At 40.2% G+C, this 22,857-nt stretch overlaps 1 protein-coding gene and 1 pseudogene across 5 annotated transcripts in view; both read left to right on the top strand.

Annotated features, from left to right (window-relative positions):
* Positions 1-22,857, top strand: part of ENPP2 (ectonucleotide pyrophosphatase/phosphodiesterase 2) — a 78,391-nt gene that overhangs the window by 25,177 nt on the left and 30,357 nt on the right. For 4 of the 5 annotated variants that reach the window (XM_044914293.1, XM_044914292.1, XM_044914291.1 and 1 more), the window contains exons 9-13: positions 4,605-4,660; positions 9,649-9,714; positions 10,400-10,472; positions 17,063-17,171; positions 19,945-20,070. In XM_044914293.1, the coding sequence (XP_044770228.1) occupies positions 4,605-4,660; positions 9,649-9,714; positions 10,400-10,472; positions 17,063-17,171; positions 19,945-20,070 (430 nt within the window). Of the gene's footprint in view, positions 1-4,604; positions 4,661-9,648; positions 9,715-10,399; positions 10,473-14,906; positions 15,063-17,062; positions 17,172-19,944; positions 20,071-22,857 lie in introns of all 5 variants that reach the window. The other variant, XM_044914289.1, reaches the window with a different exon arrangement.
* Positions 1,977-2,292, top strand: LOC110578743 (annotated as a pseudogene).

The raw sequence follows: 22,857 nt of genomic DNA, 5'->3' as shown, positions 1-22,857 counted from the left end.
GTTATTTTCGTTGTGCTGTTTTACCAATCTTTGAGGAAATTTATATTACATTCAAATTCAGAGAAATACTGCTTCCCTTTTCTCTGAATTAACAAGGAACTAGAAACTTCTCTCTCTCTCTTTTTCTAATAACCCCAGAGGCTTGTTCTTGCTTTTCTTTTCTCTTTCTTTCTTTTTTTTTTTTTTGACCAGCATTTTAGTGACTTTTTCTCTCTGTGATTACTAGATTTAACTTCTGAGTTCAGAAATAAAATATATACATATGCCCTGCAAAGGAACTTTTAGAACTACTTATGATCTGATTTAACTTAAGAACATCATGCTTCAGTCTCCTACCATTTGCCTAAATCCTGATAGAATGGCTTCATTACTGCTAGGATTCTTTAGTTTGAGATTTTTAAATGTTTTTAATTTTAAATATTCTCTCATTTGTTCACTTTTTGCACTTTTCTGACCATGCTCCTACTTTTCTTTTAGAAAATATGGTCAGCTCCTCCCTCTCGTGCTCTCTGTCTCTCATTCTCTCTCTCAAATAAATAAATAAAATCTTTAAAAAAAATTAAAAAAAAAAAAAAAGAAAATATGGTCAGTATGACTTGTACCAAAAAGCAGGAAGAATGTTTTGATTCTTTTTTTTTTTTTTTGAGAAGAAATAAATTTTTTAAAAACATTCATTTATTTATTTGAGAGAGAGAGAGAGTGTTGCGGGGGTGGTGAGAGGAGCAGAGGGAGAGGGAGAGAGAATCCTCAAGCCGATTCCCCACTGATCGCAGAGCCTGCCACGGGCCTCGATCCCAGGTCCCTGAGATCATGACCTGAGCCAAAATCAAGAGTCAGACGCTCAACTGACTGAGCCACCCAGGTGGTCCAGAAATAACTTTTTTTTTTTTAACCTTTTAATTGTCTTCATGGTTTGCTTGCTTTTTACAATTGGCTATTTTTTTTCTGATTACAAAGATGTTAATTGTCACTGTAAAAATCTGGGGAAGTACAGAAAAGTATAAAGAGCACATGACCCTGACTTTGCCTTTGGGCACATTTTAGCACACTCACTTCTGCCACCCTCTCTCCCCATGCCCTTTCCTTATACCATTGCAAAGACCCCTTCTGGTGATCTTTTCCTGTGAGGATTACTGAGCTGAAAGTTACCCGTAGGACTTCCTGTTGCCCAGATAATGCCAACATCAGCATAATTCCACAACATAACTTTTGAAAGTGCAGGCTCATCATTTGACAAAATTGCATTAAAAAATTTCCATTAGAAAACCCCAGATTAATCTCACATTTCATAACTGCCAAATATTGCCTAGTACAACTTCTTTGTAAATAGCAAGGCACTAGATTTTGTATGAAGTTGTTTGGATATGAATACACTGTGAGTCTCTGAAATGAAAATGAGTATGGAAATAGATCACTTAATATAAGAAACTGGTTGGGGCACCCAGGTGACTCAGTCCGTTAAGCATCTGACTTTTGATTTAGCTCAAGGTCATGATCTCAGGGACGCGAGATCCAGCAGGCAGGTGTGGGCTGCAAGCTCAGGCGGGAGTCTGCTTGAGATTCTCTCTGTGCCTCTGCACCCCCCCCAAAATAAATAAGCAAATCTTTAAAAAAAAAATATATATATATACAAGAAACTGGTCTCTCTGGGATCTGATGTGGTTTTGAGTCACCTGCGGGATGCCCAACACCTAGTTTTGAGTGCATCTTCTTGATACTGGAGGTCCTGCAACAAGAAAGAATGGACATGCCCAGGCCTGGACATTCCCTTTCCTTATAGGCCCAGCCTATGCCTCCCCCTGAAGCTCTGCCCCAGTTTCAGATGACCAATGCAAACTCTACAAAGTAAGACGGTGCATAGGAAATTTCTTTCTACTTGCCCGGCATTGCATTTTCCCATCTCTAGAGGCAGTTGGGGTGGGTGGAGGGCGGGCTCTCGTTCTCTCTCGAGAGGAGGGATAGAGCGCAGGGCTTGAAACTTGGCGGACCACGTAGACCAGCAACAAACTACCAACACTCTAGATCTGGATCTGGATCTGGATCTCATCAGGCTCAGCCTGGATTAGCGAATTTATATGAAAATAAGAAACGACAGAGAGCTTCCAGGCAGATTACATGCTTATGATCAGCATTTAAATATGACATAGGGAGTTGTGGAAGAAACTGTGACTACTATAGAAATTGATGAGGAAATATACGAAGAGATATATAAATCAATAAAACGGAATATTCCTGATGCTTTGTCTGGGGAGATGGTGTTGTACTAGGTGCCCTCCATTAAGAGTTGGCTGAAACAAAGACTTTATCATGTATGGAATATAGGAGACTTTTTGCATGCATTTTCAAATGTAGAAGACATTCAAAAGAGGAGCCGAGATGCCCTTCAACAGATGAATGGATAAACAAGATGTGGTCCATATATACAATGAAATATTACTCAGCCATCAGAAAGGATGAATACTTACCATTTGCATCAACATGGATGGAACTGGAGGGGATTATGCTAAGTGAAATAAGTCAAGCAGAGAAAGACAATTATCATATGGTTTCACTCATATGTAGAACATAAGGAATAGTGCGGAGGACCACAGAGGAAGGAAGAGAAAAATGAAGGGGGGGGCGGGAATCAGAGGGGAAGATGAACCATGAGAGACTATGGACTCTGGGAAACAAACTGAGGGTTTCAGAGGGGAGGGAGGTGGGGGGAATGGGTTAGCCCAGTGATGGGTAGTATTAAGGAGGGCATGTATTGCAATGAGCACTGGGTGTTATATGCAAACAATGAATCATGGAACACTACATCAAAAACTAATGAAGTACTGTATGGTGACCTACATAACATAATTTAAAAAATCCATATAAATAAAAAAAAAAAAAGAAAAGAGAAACCTAAGTAAATTTTGATATTAAATGACCAAGGATTCTTCCACTCCTAAAATGAATTGATTGGCAGATAACTCAAAAATTCATAAACTAAAGGGCATTTTTTTTCCCTAACCCTTTCAAAAGGGAAAACCCTTTCCCTAACCAAGAAAAAAAAAAAAAAATGAATGAATGGACACATTTTGAATTGTGGTTGGCCCGGGGACTCCCAGCATGCCAGAATTTGCCTGTAAAATGGAAGGATGCTCTGAACCAAACTCTGGGAGGGCACTCAGAGCAATCTGAGATCCTTATCTCTATGACCCATCCCTATGGGAGGAGGGCACCACCTCCCCCATGCTGACATTCGCTAGGCAGCTCACACCTCCTCCAGTCTGAGAGGGCTCTCATGCTCTCCTGCCTATCCCTTACTTGCCCGCTGCAGCAGCTGTGATTTTGCGAGGCTGGAGATCTTCAATTCCTCTGCAGAGGTTTGGGAACCCGCAGAATTCCCCCAGGCCGGACGTCCCAGACCCTTCTGAAAACACGGCCAACCTCATGGAGGCCCCACACATCCCAATTTCCCCTTTCCTCAAAACCCAGAGGTTTTCACCGGAGTCTGTAAGACACTATGGAAATCTGGATACAATGAAACCAGAAAAGCTCCTGCTGGCTGCAATTCCTAGACCATTTTTGCTTGGGTCTTAGAACAAACGAGCCACATTCCTTCCTGTTTGCCTCCTGAGGGGCGGGGGGAAGGTTCTTCTTACAGACTTATGTTCAGTGGGACACTGGCCATCCTAAGCTGTTTTTAATGTTCCTAGAATAATTGGATTATATTTCTTTCCATTGCATAATAATTAAGATTAAAATTGATCCAGTGTTCACCAAATGCTAAGACACTGCTTTAAGGACTTTAAATGTATTAACTCATTAAAGCTTAGAATAATCCCATGTGCTAGGTGATATTATCTACATTGTAAAGGAAACTGAAGCCCAGAGAGCTTAAGGAATTTACTGGAGGACTGCACAGTTGGTGAGTGACAGAGGCAAGGCTTAGAACCCAGCGATCTGGTTGTAGAACTCAGGTTCTTAACTACTGAATCTTCTGCCTCCCAAAAGCATGCACTGGAAAGAATATTTTAAAAGCCTAAATGAAATGCTTGGTTCACCTAACTTATCCCAGGAGCTTATTCCTAAAACTCCATTTATTGAAAGGCTAAATAAAAGATACATGGGAAAATCTCAGAATAAAAAATAGCTTTTTTCACCCTTTTCATTTACCTGGTTTAAAACAAAACAAGACAAAGCTAGGTTCCAAGATTCTGGCATCTGTGTGCCAAATTGGGGTTCTCCTCTGTAGGCTTTCAATAGTACAGGAAACATATGGTCCACTCCTGGGTCCTTTGATGAGCAGAATTGCGTCATGTAAGTGAAATATTCAAAACAATGATCAGAAAAGACAGGTACAGAAGAGACTTTTGAGATGAAATAGGAGTTAAAAATGCCACTAGAATCATAGCAGAGCTTTTGAAAGCTTTTGCAGAGAATGTATTGAATGACATTTATGGAAATAATGATTCTGACTTCCAGATGTGAAAAGAGAATGAATGCAAATAATGTGAAATTTATCGTAGGGTGTGGGTAAAGTATAAGATATCTGATCTAATATATTTTAAAAACTTTTCTTCTTTGACCAAAACTCAGAACACATTATAAGCCTCTTATATTTTCCTCATTAGCTATGGATTACAGCCACCAAGCAAGGGGTGAAAGCTGGGACATTCTTCTGGTCGGTGTAAGTTATCTTTATTTTGTCAATGTTTGTAAAATTACAATTATGATTTAGCTTATGAAACATGAATTCAATTCAATTTTATTTCAGTTAAATATAAAAGAACTCGAGCTTTTGAATATTTTCTGATTGAAAATAATCTTCCAAGTATTTTTTTTAGAGGTCTTCCCTCTCTTTTCTTCCCCCTTTCTTTTCTTAATAGAATGTAAAGAAGACTTTCTCTTCTTCTTGTCATCCTTAAGATTTTTCTGTCCCTGTTGATAGGTTTTGGTAACTTACCTCCTAGGGAATGTATATTTCTCTTAGACTATTTATTGCTGTGGTTTGCATTATCATTTTCTATAAATATATTATAACATGCTATATTTATTTTGGTTCACAACATTAAAAGTCTAGTGTGGTCTCAGACAGCTGATGTAGTGGTCTAGAGATTGGAAATTCCAGACAGGAGACAAGGAGAAGCCTCTGTTTCCACTCCATTTTCCACTGAACTCTAGGATTTCCCTAATAAGAAAAATGGAACTACTTCTCTTCCCCACAGAGGTAATGGGGAGATTAGTAGTTAATGTTCATAAAATAGTCTTAAGATGAAACTTACCTAAGAAAAGTGTCAACATGTTAATTATTTTTAAGGCTCCTTAGTAAGAAAAGGAATCTGTTTCAACTTTCATGGGGATTTTCTTCCCACTGAGATGTTCTTTCCATCTTTTTTTTTTTTTAACCACCTAAAGCTGTTTCCATATTTGCTTCTTATGCCTTAACAAAAATCTGACTATTCTATAATAGTAGTGTGCTGAGAGCAATCACAGGTTCAAATTAATCCAGAATGGGACCATCTATATTCTCCAAATTCAGGAATAAAAGTAGCTTTTTCAGATTTGAAGGACTAAATTGCAAGTGGGTTTGGTGATTTGAAGGTAAGACAGAGTGACCCTGTAAAAGTCTCCTTTTCCCACCTATTTTTTTTTTAAAGAAGTTTTCTGAGTTGAGAATTAAGTGTGGGTATGTTAGAAATGACACATAAATGACATGTTGATCTACCAATTTAACCCTTGACTGTCATAGATACTTACAGAAATGATTTCTTTTGCCCCATGACATATTTGCTTGGCAGAATGGAGAGGGGCCAACAACATAATTAATACTTAGTCCCCACCCTTACCACCCCACCCCCCCCGAAACTGCTGCAAAGCTTCATTGAAAAGGCCCAGTGTTCTGATTTGGAATGGCAATTTTCTCCATCCATTTCAAGCTACTTATAAGAAGGTAGCTTTTGTGTGCTCTAAAGATGTCCTTAGTTTTGCTTTGCTTCTCGGGCTATTGTTCTTTTACCTCTGTATTCTGGGAGTGACTTGGATTTAGCTTTTTTCTTTCTTTTTTTAAAAAATCTTTTTATAACTAAACAAACAAACAAACAAAGCAAACCAGGGTCATACTTTCAGTTATTTAATGGAGTATACGTCAGGGGAATCAACACATGGTACATTCTGAAAATTCTTAAATTTGAAACCAGATTCAGACCATGGATTTAGACTTTGCAGGCCATCTTTTTAACGTGGCTCCATAATGCAACCTAGAATTATTCTTGCTTTTTAAATGATAGCATTTTATTCCAAAGTAATCCTCAGCTGACGCACTATGACATTTTGTGTGTGTGTGTCAGTTCATGTTCAAAGGCAGCAATTCCCTGTATGTCTGAGTGTTTAGATCGATTCTAATCCCAGCCCTGCCACTTCATCGATGCTGACCATGAACAAGTGATGAAATCTCTCAATAAATTAATGTCATAATCTTAAAATGGCAACGATAGCATCTTTATCATAGAGTGTTGTGAGGGTAGCATGGGCTAACTTAGTGGGTGCTTAGAGGGTGCTTAGTACATGGAGAGCAACCGATAAATGGTATTTGTTTTCTAATTCACATCATCTCTTTCAACATTGACCATACAATGACGATATGTGTCCTAAGGTAATTTGTTCCTCTTTAACACTAAATGCCTTACCTAGTCCTTCATTCTCCATTCCTCCTTTTTTTTTTTTTTTCAATTTTTTCTTTTTCTGACCATATCTGACATACTTGGTCTCGTGACAAGTTCTCTATCAAAACGGTGATGGTGAAGACAGCCGCATGAGCTCCATTTTCCTCTCTGTTCGGACACACACTCTTCCTTTGCCATGTCTGTTTGTGATGTCTCTGTGTTGTATTTTAAACACTAATGGCAAGGGGCCATGTCTTTTTGGTTCCTGGGGCAATTTCGTAACGATGATCTAGAACTCCTAGGAAAGTTAGAGACCACTTTGTCCAACTCCTCACTGGCGAGATTACAACACTGTGGCTGAGAGAGGTAAAGTGTTGTGCCCAGGGTCACACTTAGGATGGATACTCAGGCCTCTACAGTTCCCCCTCTCTGGTTCTTACCACACACACACACATACTCAGCCCCTGCCCAGAAAGTGACAATCACCTGCTTACCTCTCTAAGCAGAGAACAGTGACTCCTCTGTAAGTGTCTTTTTAGTAGGAGTATTTTGTATCTTTATTTACATTCACACAAAAGCCTCGAACGTAATATACATTTAACAAATATTTCATGAATGAGTGTGTTGTCTCTGTGGACCTGTGAATCCAGTACATAATGATAGAAGCTAACATTCTCTAAACTTGATGTGCCGGGCACTATCCAAAATGCTTTTATGTATTCTCTCTTTTAATCCTTACAACAACCTTGTGAGATAAGAACTATTATTATCCTCATTTTATAGAGGCACTGAAAGGTGAAGTAACTTGGCAAAGTCTCATCACCAACATATGTTGGAGTCAGGATTCAACCCAAGCCTTCTGGCCTTGGAGCGGACACTCTTATTCCCTGCCCGCTACTGGATGAGCACCATATCCAGCAGAGGTGTTAGAAGATGCGTGCTCTGAGCTCCACACAAATTCTATTAGCTTGTATTTTTCCGTTGGCGTCAAGCAAGTCCATCAGAGTCCATTTTTGTGACTTAACACCAATTACATAATATAAAGCAGCTTGGAGGTAGGTAGTTAAGTGAGGTAAAATGGAAGGGCTACGGCATTTGCTTTTTTCTAAGTTAGGAAAGAATTCTAAATATGTAATTATTTTGTTCAGATCCAAGGGATTTCTGAGGCTGATGAATTAAATAACTGAAGTGATTAACTTGGCTTTGCTGTGCCTATTTCTAATTCAATTATAGGATATAATAAACAGGGTCCCATTTATTCAAGAGCGTTGGATTTTGTTTAAATCAGGACTCCATTTTATGGTAAACATGATTTTCTGGGCTGGTGGGATCGTTCTAGACAGAGAGGGGGCCAGAGGAATGACAAATCTCCAATCTATGAGAGTTGGTGGGGGTGACTGGTGGGGGTGGGCATGGGGGAAGAGCTCCTTCATTAGAGCTCCTGCCAACTCGAGGCTTCTGCCATGGCTCTGAAGATTTGTCTTTCCCTGGCTTGCTCTTGTTCACAGCCACCAAGAGTAAAAGTTTACATGGCTCGCCAGCATCCCACAGTAAGTTTTTAGGAGAGTTTATTTCTTAGAGCCGTTTTAGGTTCATAGCAAATTGAGTGGATGGTACAGAGAATCCTCATATACCCCCTGTCCCCACACATGCACAGCCTCCCCATCGTCAGTGAGCCCCACCAGAGTGGTGTGTGTGTTACAACCAATGAACCTATATTGACACATCATTATCACCCAGGGAACGTAATTTATACTAGGGTTCACTCTTGGCCACAATAATTTTTACTAACCACAATTAAACTTGGGCTTTAGTTTGAGTTCATCATAAACAAGCTCTAATGTCCGGTCTCGGATGGGGAGCAGACAAGCATGTTGTGCTCCTTGTTAGGAAAGAATGAGCAAAATTTCCCCATAAATAAAAATATCACTCTACTTGTGAGCATCTTAATGAAACTCAGCTCAGGCTACAGCACTATCATGTTAGCTCAGAGCTCTTGAAGCTTTTGCCAGATTTCGGGTAATTATATTTCAACAGAGGAATGAGACTTAAACACAAAAGTCATTGTGGATGAAGATTATACCCTTTTTGTCAGTCTCATAATTATATGTGCCTATTCTTGATAGATTTTTATAGAGCTAGAAGAGAATTTCAAGACTACCTTTCCTAACCCCTTATTTTATAGAGGAAGAATGTAAAGTTTCAGATTAAATAACATATCTAAAGTCATATAGGTCTTTAGAGATAGAGTGATAACTCCTTATGATCATTAATAAAAATAAAGGTTTTTTTGGAACGTACTATGTGCTAGGCACTGTACATGCCCTTTGCCTGTCTTGTCTCATTTTTTTTTTTAGATTTTATTTACTTATTTAAGAGAGAGAGCATGAAAGGGGGGAGGAGCAGGGAACCTGACACAGGGCTCAATCCCAAGACCCTGAGATCACGACCTGAGTTAAAGGCAGACACTTAACCGACTGAGCCACCCAGGCGCCCCTGTCTTGTCTCATTTTATCCTTACAATCAAGTTGTGTGCAGTGTGTTTTGCTATTATCTTTCCTTTACTGAGGTATAAACTGAGGCCCACAGAGGTCAAAGTGGCACAGAGGTCAAAAGAGGTCACACCACCAGCAAGATACCGACTGGGGATATAAGTCCTGGTCCCTCTGTGGCCACAGCTAACGGCTTTACTCACTAAATGGTGATGCTTTTGAGCCCAGGGTCTTTCTGTCTGTAGCAGAGCCTCTGATCAACAGCCCAGGTTCCTCATTTGACTGTGAATCAGAGTTTCCAGTCTCATCGTCTACGGCTAAGGTTGAGCAATACAGTATGTTGCAAATGGAGTGGAAGTTTAAACCCTAATGCGAAAGAGGGCCTTTTACGACAACGAAGTGAAAACAGATGGTGGTAAATAGAGAGCCCATGGCCTGGGTGCCAGAGCAAACACTCGGCAGGCTGGAGTTTGTGGAACTGCGACCTCACATCATGCTTTGCTTGTCATGCCCCACCCCAGGGTCATCCCTCATGAGCGGAGAATATTAACCATCCTGCAGTGGCTCACCCTGCCAGATGACGAAAGGTATTTGTTTCTGTCCCCCTGACTTGCCCTCTTCTTTCTTCAGCATGTCTCCATCCTAGGTTAGAACTGGGTGAAGACTAGATGGGCACAGTGGAGGTGAAGTATTACTAAGTTTTGTGGTTCTCAGCCTTGAGGGTTACTTCCCTAAGAAGGATATGGCAGACATAGGCCATTGCGGACTGTTTAGTTACAGGGATTAGTACAGCCGTTCATCCTGGCCGCTAGAGCAGAGCTCCAGGGGGTTCCTGGCTTTGATAAATAAACCAGCAGCAGCATCCCTAGGACTGGGGAAGCAGTAAGACTGACTTCTCACTCTAATGGAGATGTGCTTTCAGGCCGCAGGCCACAAGGTCCATGTGACTTTTCACTGGGCTCTATTATCTTGAGGATCAAACACCCGAGTATGTGTTCAGATAATCCTTTGTGACTTTTGCTCCCTGAAGGTGGTACCAGGCAGCTAGCACAGTGGGAGTACTGTGGGGGGTGGTGGATGTGGGAAGAATAGAATCTGCCCCCCTGCCCCCGAAAAACAAGAAAGAGATATTTTACGTGTTAAGACGAACAGTGGTTGGGAGATTAGTTAACTTGATTTGAGAGGAGTTTTTCCTCAATGTGTAAGGGAAACTTGATATTCTTTGTTATATGTGGTTTGGGGGAGATTCTGAACCTTCCAATTTTCCCGTAGGCCTTCGGTCTATGCCTTCTATTCCGAACAACCTGATTTCTCTGGACACAAATATGGCCCTTTTGGCCCTGAGGTGAGTAACTTATCATCTGCCTGAGGAGAACTTCTGCCCCTGGGCTACTGGCTGGATTTCTGGATTTGTACAAAGTCTCTTGGGTATTTGCATCTGTAAGGTTTATACACAAAGAACTACAAGGCTAAAAATCTTAAACATACCTGTTTCTCTTGCAGGAATTTCAGTTCAGATTGATTTGATATTCAAATATATCCTAAACTTGGTGTTCATAGGAGGGGTTTATGCCATCCCGGAAGGCATCGGTCAGAAGGTACAGGATCAGGCAGGGTTGGCATTTGCCATCCCTGGGATAGGAATGGAAAGACATCTGGAGTTGAAACCTGCAAAACAAAACACTCCAACTGAATTTCAGTTCCTTTAAAATAATTATGCAGTTCAGAGAGGGTAGGTCAGCTAACTAGCTCTAACAGCCTTAGCAGGTACAATCAGCCTGGTATATGTTCTAGCATTGGACGCTTTTTTATTTGATAAATTTTGACATCGGTAGATATACCTGTGAAACTATCACCACAATCAAGACTGTGAACATATCCATCACTCCCAAAAAGGAAATTAATTCTTAATCAAGAGAAATGCACTACTGAATGAATCTATTTAGCAGAGCAATGTCATGCTCTTTTATCAAACAGTCAGGAATCTTGGTTGAAAACCATCTGTTTGTTAAATGATATCCAGTATAATTTCAAATTCAGAGATGGGAAAGAGATGGTTGTATTTGATGATGTCCCTCAGTCATCTGGAGATGGAAATCTTCCTGGTGTTGCAGCCTAGATCATTTTAAAACAGGATGGGATTTGCAAATCTAACATGATTTCCGTCTCTCATTCTAACTAGAGTGGTAAGGTCTACATCAACATACTCAAACTTGATTTGGGAGGACAAATCATTTCAAAAACTCTGCTGATGGAAACTGCCTCCCATTCTTTAATAGCCTATGACGGCACCATTGGTGATAATTAAGTTCACTGTGTTCAGCATAAGATTGAGTAGGAAATACAGAGAAGTGTGGCTTGGTTTAAATATTTTTGAGCAAAAGGCTGCATATCTAGCCAAAGGCAGTAAATACTGAATACACCAAAAATACCCAAGTATTTTTGAATGTTTTAACATCAATTCTGTGGTGATTTTTTTCAAACACTGGAAAGTAATGGCTATGTGAAAGCATTCTTAGTTTGCCTTAAATCATTGCAGTTATATAAGTCTGATGCTCTTTTTCCTATCTCTTTGATGTTTAACGAGTATTGCATGATTATGAAACACAAATGATAAATTGAGATAAACATCTGCATGAAACACAAATCTTACTCTCACCAGTGCAAGCATGGCTGTTTTATCTTTAGGATGACTTTCTTTGAGATTAATCTAAAATGAACCAAAGGAACCACATTTTATTAAAATGTTAAAAAAAAAATCCTAAGCAGATCCATGTGCCTTATTTAAAAGTTGAACTTTGCTTGGATAATATCCCCTTAAAGACAGTATGGCGTAGACAAGCCAGAGGTTGGTATAGCCATTCTTTTAAAAGCAGGAGGCTGGTGCCTAAAGAGGTGTGGGGTGGCTCAGGTCACCTGGTCGTTAAATGGACTTAGAGGCAGAATCTCAGAGCTCCTGGGTTCTTCCCATGGAACCCTTTAAACCTCTAGGAGATAAGCAGAGTGATCAGGTAAATAACAATGTTCGATTCAAACGGAAGATTTTCTTTATGTCAAAAGTTGGCTTTTTACAATATAAATAGGTGGAACTCTCATAATCCTCAGTTCTTTAAAAGTTATACCACTCAGCAATAAGCGTTCTTGATCCAGGAACATCTCTGGATTTCTAATATGTGTAGTTTAGTTTGTAATTATGTACTTGAAAGTGTATGTGTGTGTGTTTTAATCAAGAAATAAACTGAAAAGTTTTTTTTTTAAGTACTAAGCAGTGATATATGGAACATAATATAGGATGCTTGAATTTGTTGTAATGATGGTGCTGTGCTCAGGGTTGCTCAGAAATATATAGAGATTTTTTTTCCCCTCTAGAATTTTTGAGTTAAGACTTGGAAGTATTCATGCTATGTTCTTTCTAGTGTTAATACTTCTCGTAAACTGGGATATTCTCATGTATCCACTGGGTAAAACACTCTTAATTGGATATCTTGGAATGTATCTTCAGTTGTGATAACCAATAATCTGACCATTTTCTTCTAATAAAGCAAGGAATATTTTCAGATATCAACTATTTTTCGTTTGGTTCTAGGAATCTTATTTTTACTGAACGAAAAGCAAAACCGTTTACACTTTAAAAACATGCAACCAAAACAAGCCAGCAAAACCTCTCTTCTGTAGTCAACTAATTGGTTTCTATCAACTATATACATGTGGAATGTGTATAAAGACTTTACGAGCCGAAATATTATTTATAAAATCAGTAACACGTCATCATTTACATCTAATGAGAAAATACTTTGCATTTGAAGTTTAATTGAAAAAAATTCAATCTGGCAGAATGTTACGTGCTACAACGCAGTTGAAATCTGTGCTTTATTCGCTTAATATCCGAGTATACTTTTTTTAGGATGATTCCCAAAGGCTATTAAATGAGATGACCAAACACTGGGCTAATAGCTTCAAGAAATGGTGTATTGCTCCTGGTTTCATAGTGTAATGGTGAATGTTCAGAAACATGCTTGCTTTTGATTATTGGCACAATCTTTTTCTCTTTGACCTTCTGTGCTTTCTCTGTGACTCCTCGTTCGGCTGCTATTCCAGGCCTAGAGGCAGAGCTTTGGCTGGCTAGTTACTACCTTCAGATGGCAAAGTATCCTCCTGAAAAGCAGGGAAATTTGCCCCTCTACCTTCCATCTTCTTAATAACCTCAGGCTAAATCTTCTAAAGTCAGACTAAAGTATGGCTGGTCAGTGAAAACCTAGCTTTCGTCTACCTCTAACATTTGAAGAAGGAACTACATGCGATGTAATCCCTGGATGAAAACTCATTTTGGCTAAATTCTATTTCTCCCGCTGCTCCTCTAACCTCCTGCAACCAGAAGGACCCGCTTGTAGAGTCTTCTGAATGTTGAGGTCTCTTGCAAACGGCCGAGTGTCTGATGGGCAGACGAGCGCTAGCTGAAATGTGTTCAGTGACCACGAACTGGGAAACCCTCTTTTTCTTTTGCTTCTCTTCTCATGGAGAACTGCCTGAATACTAGACGCATTTAAAAAACCAAACCAAACCGGAGTCCGTGGGGCTGGGTCTTCCCATCACTCTGCCAGAGAGAGGATGCGGTAGAAAAGCCTTTGCAGTCGCTTGCTCTGGAAATGGTGACCTGGCATGGCGGATGGCCTCCTTCTTGGATACACTAACATTGTTCCTCCTTCCGTCCCTTCCCACATCTGAATGATTCTCGGAGCAGTCCCACTGAGAGAGACTCAGCTAGGGAGACATCAGGGCTTGCTGCTTTAATTCACCTTTGCACCATCAGCAAATCAGGGGCCTGTTTTTCTCTAGCGTTTGGAAGTCCCAAAAGGGACTTATCTTCCTTATTCAGCTTCTGTGTCAACCTTTACTGCTCTCTAGATTTTTCAAAACAGGATGCATAGTATTAACACTCACTCCTCCCAAGAAGGGGGTTTCTGATAGGAAGAGTATAAGCACGTAGATTCTTTCTTCATATGTAGACCAAGATGAAGAGATCTGGATGATTTTTTGCATTTTACCTAATTTTACAAGGTAATTTTTTAAAAGACAGTTTTCTTTATGTTTATCTCTTGGCTTAAAATTCCTCTGTACTGAAAACCTAAATTATCAGTGAGAGGTTCTCTCTCCTGCTGAAAGTCCTGATTTGTATAAGTACACATTCATGACCAAGGAGGATTGCTTATTATTTATGTTTCACTCCCTCCTTGGTTTAAAATTTTTTTCCCCCTAATCCTTGCCAATACCTTGCTTTGATATACACTGGTGGTGTGAACAGATATCCATCAGATTCTGAATTGGAGCCACCTACATGAATCCCATTGTCACCTTGAAATGACCAAATGGCTAGTGTTCTATTTGGTTTTCTTCTAGTACTTTAAAAATGGAGAGTTTCGCATAACCAAGGACCAGTCTCTCCCTAAGGCGGGAGTTATGGAATGCAAAACTGTATGTCACCTCCAGGTGTAACCACGAGTAGGCTCCTCAGCCCAAGAGAAAGCCACGTGACTAGATTCTCTTAAGCCATATTCTTGCTCTCGGTGAAGAAACTGACAGCAGTGTCAAGATGGATTTAGGAGGCTTCTCTCTGTAGAGCTCCCTGAATCATTCCTCATGCCCACCTTTTCTCACTTGAAGAGCCTCAGTTTTTCTAACTAAGGCTCTGCTGACCCCAGATGGCAAAGTGTGAGCTTTATTATCTGACCCAGAGGGACAGACGACTTCTGAGTCCAGACATCTCTATCCGCCAGTACAGGAGAGTAGTTATGGCTCACCTCTTACTCCGGCTAAGAGACCTAAGAGGAAGGTTACCCCTAAGAGGAGACAGGAAAGACCAGTTGCTCCTCCAAAGAAAAGAAGAAGAAAATTACATAGGATGGATCATTATGCTGCGGAAACTCGTCAGGACAAAGTAAGTTTATCTATTGTTCCAAAGCTTTGCGGCGGGCAGGTCTGAGTCGAAGGTTTCCTTCCGTGCCTTGGTTTGAAAATCAGCTGAATAAGTTTCAGAAAAACTCTGGTTGCGTCATCCTTGGCTTAGAGTCCAGAAGAATCTGATACTTCAGAGGTTAACATTAATGTAAAGACCTCCTGAACTTTCAGCAAGACAGGAAAAAAGAACCTTCTACTTTCTTTAGAGTTAGTTGCCCTAAAACTGGTATTAACATTTAAGCTTGAATGAATATTAGGAAGGCTGTTGGATTTGCTTGCACTTATTCATGGAATCTGTTACAATGCTTTGTAGGCTTGGTTCTTGAGAACAATCCAGAAAAGCAGCGAGGAGATTCTTCAAAGACAATGTAAATTATAACTCAACAGAAAATTGGCTTAGATTAGTGGTTTGTACCTTCAGAGTTCAGAAAAGGTCTTAGGTTATAGCCAAGGGAATAGCTGAGACAGAAAAAGAGAAAACAATGGATAGTTGGAATTGTGTGTATTTTCTCATAGAGACCTGAGTGATGTTTCCTCTTTTCAGTACATTCAGAACAGGCTGTAAGTTGTCACTTCTCTTGAAACCTTCAGATACCTCCGAGGTACTGTCTTGCTTAGGACTATTTGAGCTAATCACTGAGGAGGTCCTGGATTTCAGCTGAGCTTTCTGGTGAAAATAAGTCATTGCCAGAGATTGACATATATTGTGCATTTGGTATTTTTTTGTCAAGGCAAAGGTCTTAGAGGAGAGCATGCTTTTCTCAGAAGCAAATACCAGTTAGTCCCACACGCGTTAGCCCTTCAGATGCTGCTTGCACATATCATCCTGAGATTTCCACTTGTGACTGACTCCTTGGGACAGTTTGAAATACTCCTGTCATGAAGAAAAACAAGTTTACACCTGATTTTACTGAGGACATGATATGAGGAAAGATCTTGAGTCATCTGAGAAGATGCTAGTGGAAGATAATATTATATGTCTGAAATAAAAAAAAATGATACGCAGACCTTGCTGTTCTTACCAGTCTTCTTGGGTGTATGTGTGTGGCTGCAGCTAAGTTGTAACGTTCACCTGAAGTACTCTCAAGTGTTTGATGAAATCTTTCTCAGAAATCTTTCCATTGTACAGAGATGACGGTGAGAGGGGAAGGTTCTAGTGTGTGGGAGCATTCATGCTGTTAGAAGCTTCCACTGGAAGCAAGAACATGAGAGACGGATTATGTTTCTTCGGCTTTGGAAATGTTCTTCAGAGAACTGAGTTTTTGTGTTTCCGTAGGCTGAATGAGAAATCTAGAACAAGCTCAGTGGTTCACTTCTTATGAACTTAGGACTCTTGTAGATTCTTTTTTTACTCAAAATCAGCTTTTGAAAGAGACTAAATTGAGAAGCAGTAGCTTGTTTCTTAGATGAGGGTCTTCTATCAAGAATCTATTGTTCTCAGACATTGACAGTTAAATTCTTTGAAACATTAGATGGATTCCATTGTATTAATGATGTTCTGATTTAGCATCCAGTGGAAGGGTACCATTTTACCTCAGAACTGCTTTTGATTCACTTAGCCTCCATCTTCTCACTATGGTTCAAAACCTGATGTGATTTCACCTAGTGAACAAGAGGCTTAAACTATCCATCTGACTTTCTGCTCACTTTCAAAATTCTTGGATTTAAATACATTGTTACATTTTAGAAAGGTCATTTTATCTCTAAAAAAGAAAAGAATTGCCCTTAATATTTCTGATATTTTTGTATCACAGAATTTTGAAAGGGATTGGATGAGGAGAGGTTTTATGTTCCTGAAATAATACAAATAAAAGTGCTCAGAACAGATTTCCATTAAGAGTGGCAGGCAAATCTCCCTAGACAAAGCTCTGCCTCTGGGCCTGAAGTTTTCTTTCCAGAATGTTCTAGGGATAGAAGATCTATGAGAAACTGAAAGGAAAAAAAAAATACCTGCAGGAACTAATTTGCTCCTTTTTTCAGATGACAAATCCTCTGAGGGAAATTGACAAAACAGTGGGGCAATTAATGGATGGACTGAAACAGCTGAAGCTTCATCGCTGTGTCAATGTCATCTTTGTTGGAGACCATGGTAAAGCTTTGTTTTCTCTTTGCTAATAGGACAGCTACATAGATCATGTTTCTGATGGTCTTGAGGGAGGAACCTGTGCCCTCAGAATCCCAGATTGTATTCTTCACCTCCTTCCCTCTTTCTTCAGGGTAGGGAAAGAAATCAGGCCATGACTCAAAAGTATGAGATGACCTGAGATGACCCTGGATCATTCTGATCAAAACCAGGGACTTCCTGTGTCTTCCTTTTCTTTGCAGGAAAGAAAGTCTTTCTCCAAAATTCTGCCTCTTACTAAAGTGTAGCAGACAATTTGCTTGTGGTATTAATCACTTCGTCCGTGAATGTGACATATCGAGTCCTACTACCTCATCTCTGTTAGTCACATCTCCCCAAAAGGAGCCTACAGAGTTTATGTGGCTAAAAAAATAAACCTAAATATGATAAGGGAGAAGAGACATAGGATTTTTATCAAAGAAGAGGTATATAAGTAAAATGATATCCCTGTATTCACTGAGGGAATTTGAGACCCAAACCAGAGGGCCCTGCTTCAGTTACGGAAACTGTTAAAGAAAGGAAGAAGGGGAGTTTTTCTAAAGCACTGTACAAAGTAGAAAAATTCATGACCACGTTTTTGAACATCATAAACATTAGATATTAGAGAGCTGGGAGGGGATCCTCAGAGAACATTCTTATTTCCTAGCTGTGCACCCTGATTTCTAGAGAGTGCCTCCTGCCTTCTAGAACTATCAAATTGAAAGAGTGACCCTGCAATGCAGTCTCACATTCCATTCTAGGAGAGGGTTTGGGGGAAAAAATTGGTAGATTCTTTGGTAGTTCTGTTAAGAAAGGCAGGCAAGTCTCCCTAGTCAAAGGTCTGCTTTGGGCCTATAGTTTTCTTTCCAGAATGTTCTAGGAAATCTAGGAGAAACTTAAAAAAAATTTGTGGGACTAACTTGCTCTTTGGCAGGGGCTAAATGCAACTCTCTGCAAAATCATGCTCCATGAATTTGACTTGGTAGAAAGCTACAGATAAGACAGAGCATCTGGAGCATGGGACACAGCTGATTCAATTTAAGTTGCCCAGACATGTCAAGAGCATTTGGTCACAGGCTGGAGCCTGCTGTCTAAGAGGTGGACGGGTCCCAGTGAGTCATATGCTAGAGCACTGTAAAGGTCTTAGATTAAAACCTTGTCTTACCAGATGCAGGCTTCTGAGATGAGTAGATTGCTTTGACTTTGGGGAGCCATAGCATCCCTTTCTTGAAAGGTAGCATGGTCTAGTGTTTCAGAGCCTGGGCTTTGGAGTACGAATGGATTTCAATGGAGTTCAGCTTGCCCTGTGCCACTCCAGAGCCATGGGACACGGCCTCCTCATATGTAGAATGAGAACACTAACACCATCTACACAGAGTTAGTCTGGAGGATGGGAGGGGATGATGCTTGAGAAGCACTTCACATATGGTCTTTGAAAGCAAGAGAGGTGGTTTACCCCTGGGGCAGCAGAAGTGACTTCCTAGACATGTACCCAACAGAGGGTCCTTCCAGTCTCCACTAATATGGATTTGGAGACTTTCTCTTCCTGCGTTAACAGTGTACTAAAACATAGTAGCTATTCATTGTTTTACTTTTTCTTTTTGAGAGTTTAAATGTTAAAAGACAAGTTATATACCCTTTGTGCTATGTTGGGATATGTTTTTGTCTTTCTTCATTCCAATTTGTTTTGAAAAAGAGGTGGGGACATCTTGATCTGGGACTCCCAGAAGGGAATAGTTTGGATTTTATCAGGTCTGCGCCACTCTGGGTTATATTTCTTTATTCCAAAACCTTAGGACGTCCTTTACAGAATCCCTTATTTCCCCCCTCTTAGAGAATATCTATCTATTGGATTGTGCAAAGCAGTATATTAAACTTTCACCTTCCATGTCATCTGAGAAATTTCAAAATGACCAGCTTTCAGTGTCTGTTATTCTGAGATTTGAGTTTGTGTCATTTTTTAATTTGTTTATTTTTAACATTGATCGAAACTTTTTTTGGTTGGGGGCAGGAAACAAATCTTGCATGGAGGAGGAATACTTATTGGTTAAAAAAATTCCCTACCTAGACCCTTTTTGTGTTCTAGTCACTAGCCTTCAGTTTTGACTGATTACATTGTTTACAACTTGTTTTCAGCAATATTTTGTTTTTCAGTTTGGGTGGTCATTGGGGCTGACATTTTTTTGTTTTTTCTCATCTCTTGTTGCCAGTATTGTTTTGTCAGTAACATCCAAGGCCACCAGTGGAGGCAGACTGAGGACTGGTGATTATGTACTCAAGTCAGGAGATATATTAGAGAGAGAGAATTGGAAAATGACATTTTATAAAAGAGACACAGAGCTATATATTCCAGTTATTTACACCACCCCCAGCTGGGAAGAGTTTGAAGCAATCTAGGATTCTTTTTTTTTTTTTAGAGTAGATCTTTTTCATAACAGCTATGTAAATAGCTTAAAAGAAAGATCATAGTTACTTCCTTTGTCTTGCTGTTCTTGTTGAATGACTTAAGATGATCATTGAGATGATGCATTTTCAGTCTTCTAGCACTGCGAGATGATGTGACTAAATCAAAACCTGGTGAAAAGGTGATATAACGAAGCATTAAAAAATTTAAAGTCAAGCTAAGATATCTCAGAGGAGAGGGATCCTCACATTAAGTTGTTACAAACGAATTAAGGAGATGCCTGGATGTCATTTTCAGTGTCTGTGTTAGGATTTTAAGTTTACAATTGCCTGAAAACACTTCTTCTTCTCCCCATAGGAATGGAAGATGTCACATGTGACAGAACGGAGTTCTTGAGCAATTACCTGACTAATGTGGATGACATTACATTAGTGCCTGGAACTCTAGGAAGAATTCGGTCTAAATTTAGCAATAATGCTAAATGTAAGTTGATTCTTAAAATACTAAGTTGTCAGAATGGTAATATTGTAGAGTACAGAAGAGCTTTTTCCCTGAAGGTGGAATACTTGGGTAAAAATCCTAATATTACTACTTCTTAGCTGAGTGGCCTTGAATATGTCATGTAAACTCTAAGTCTCAGTTTTTTTCATCTGAAAAATGGGATGATAATAACGGCTATGGCTTTGAGTTGTTGTGAAAATAAATCTGTGTACATCCCTTACAGTAGGTCCTGCCACATGGTAGCATTATGTAAATACTTACCCTTGTTCTCTTTTTGTGGAAAATATACTTAATTTGAGACATGCGTATAACCATAAGCTTTTACAGGAGAGGAACGTTTCAACAAGAGGTTCAGGCTCACTCTTTAGCGGAAGCTGGGGAGTCTAGGACAGGGTTGGCAGAACCACACTTAGACCCTGAATGTCCCTAGGAGCCCAGTTGAAGGGGACTCTTCACCTTTATGAAAGTGATTGACAGAACACAGGAGAATTATTACACCCTTGGGAAATGGCGGCCATTCTGGAAGATTAGATATGAACAGGAAAAATCTTGTCCCTTACGTTGTACACATTCAGGTTACGATATGCTACTGACTAAGATGTTTTAGGTGGTGCCCACCTAGCTTCTGAGAAGTCCACAGTTTTGTTGGAGACATGCTGCATTTTGGGGGGAAAAATCTTTTAGAGCTTTTAGCCTTGGGAATAAGAAACCATTGGCACAAGTGTAAAGCTTTGGAAAATTAAGTTTTTCCCAAACTGTGTTCCTGAGTCAACACAATGGGAACTGTTCCAAGGTCAGCTCCAGGCAACGTTGTAAAATAAACAAGTGATCAGTGTTCCTGCTGCTTCTCCTCATGCCCTTTCCTTCCTCTGTGTCCTCCCCGCTCCTCTGCTCACTTGAGACAGGCAGGCCCTGGCCAGAGACGGGACACAAGTCACTAGGGTACCTTTTGATTTAGTACTTGCATTTTAGGGCTTATGCAAGAAAGGTTTTGTCTATTTTGAAAGGTCATGAGTAAATGTAATGGGGAGGCTGTTTTAGGGGAAAAGGAAAACTTTCTTGAGGCCAATGAAATAATAACTACCAATAATTAAGTATTTCATACCTTACAAACACTTGCAGATACGTGATTTCCTTTGGTGAGAGTCAGTAGAGGGGGTGGTGAGCAACACAGACAATGGTGGCAGGATGTCTGAGTTCAAATCCCAGCTCTGCCAGGTGGTCCCTCTATAACCTTGGGCAAGCTACTTAAATGCTCCATGCCTTGGTTTCCTCATCTATAAAGTAAGGATTGTTGGAAAGATTAACGAGGGATTATCTGCATATCCCGTAGATTAGTGTTTAGCACGTAGTCAAAGTTGTATAAATGTTGGCTACGATGATGACATCTCGTTCGTATCACTATTTCAGCTAAATATGCACACAATCTTCTTTACTCCTTCTAATAACCCTGTGGGACAAATGTTACTATCCCCTTCTGCAGACAGTAGAAATCAAGGCCCAGAGAGAAGTGAAGTCACTGGCTAGGAGGGTGAGAGCTAGGAAGTGGCAGAGCTGGGATGTGAACCCAGATTCACCAGTTCTTAAGCACTAGCCTGTGCTTGGGACCTCCTCCCCTCATGCAAAGTGGGAGCTGTCGGCAAGAGAGGCCTGAGAACTTCAGAACTGAAGGGTTGGTGTCCTAAGCATGGACTTGGGCATTTATTATTTTCCAGTCGTTCTGTGATTTATCTGAGCACAAGATTGCCCTGTGCTATTTATTTTTCTTCATTATCAAAGAACGTGAACTTACCCAGTCTGGTCCCTTTGAGGACTGTGGTTTATGAGTCCACAGAGTGTGGAGTTTCGAAGCATAGAATGCTCAGTCAGATTGCCAGAGTCCCAGTGGGCAAGCCCCCCTCTTCTAAATGCCCATTGGCTTAGTGAAAATTCTAATAGCACCTGCCTCCCAGAGTAGCTGTGAAGGACCAGAGAGAAAGTGTCTACAAAGCTCGTACATCATAGGGACACAATTTGGGCTAGCCATTGTTGCTACGATTATTACTTACTTGCTTTCCATTAAAAGATGCAAATAAGGGGTGCCTGGGTGGCTCAGTCGGTTAAGTATCTGCCTTCGGCTCAGGTCATGATCCCAGGGTCCTGGGATTGAGCCCTACCCACATCAGGCTCCCTGCTCAGTGGGGAGCCTGCTTCTCCCTCTCCTTCTGCCCACCCACACCCCACTTGTGCTCTCTCTCTCTCTCAAATGAATAAAATCTTTTTTAAAAAAAGATAAACCTAAAATTTAACCCCAGTTTAAGTAGAATGGGACCCACATTTTAGCTTTGGATTTCATAGCTTTAGAACCAAGATTCTGAAAACTGTCTTTGAAGAGTGTGTACTTACACTGCAAGGCAAGCTTAGTCATGCATTTTCAACAAATAAGAACAAATATTTATTTGTATTTATTAACAAATGCTTACTGAGCACCTAGTATGAAGGAGGCCCTGGAGATACAGCAGGAAATGACATAGACATGACCTACTCCACTGACATTTAAATTTTAGGGAGGATTGCTTCATGAGAGTTGCTATCTCTTCTGTACGCTGCTTTCCTTTTCTGCTGATTCTATAATGACACACTAAAGCAAATTTTTTGAAAACAAAACAAAATCCAACCAACCTACAATCTGCTGTTTCTCTCCACAACCCCCCCCAAAAGGGGGCCTTCAGATAATATAATCCTGTCCACAGTTTATACACAGCCATCATTTACATAGTTTTGCTTTTA

Source organism: Neomonachus schauinslandi, chromosome 4 (assembly GCF_002201575.2).
Source record: "Neomonachus schauinslandi chromosome 4, ASM220157v2, whole genome shotgun sequence".
NCBI classification, from domain to species: domain Eukaryota; kingdom Metazoa; phylum Chordata; class Mammalia; order Carnivora; family Phocidae; genus Neomonachus; species Neomonachus schauinslandi.
Note: the sequence above shows the minus strand (reverse complement) of the source record. Positions and strands in the feature narration are given on the sequence as shown.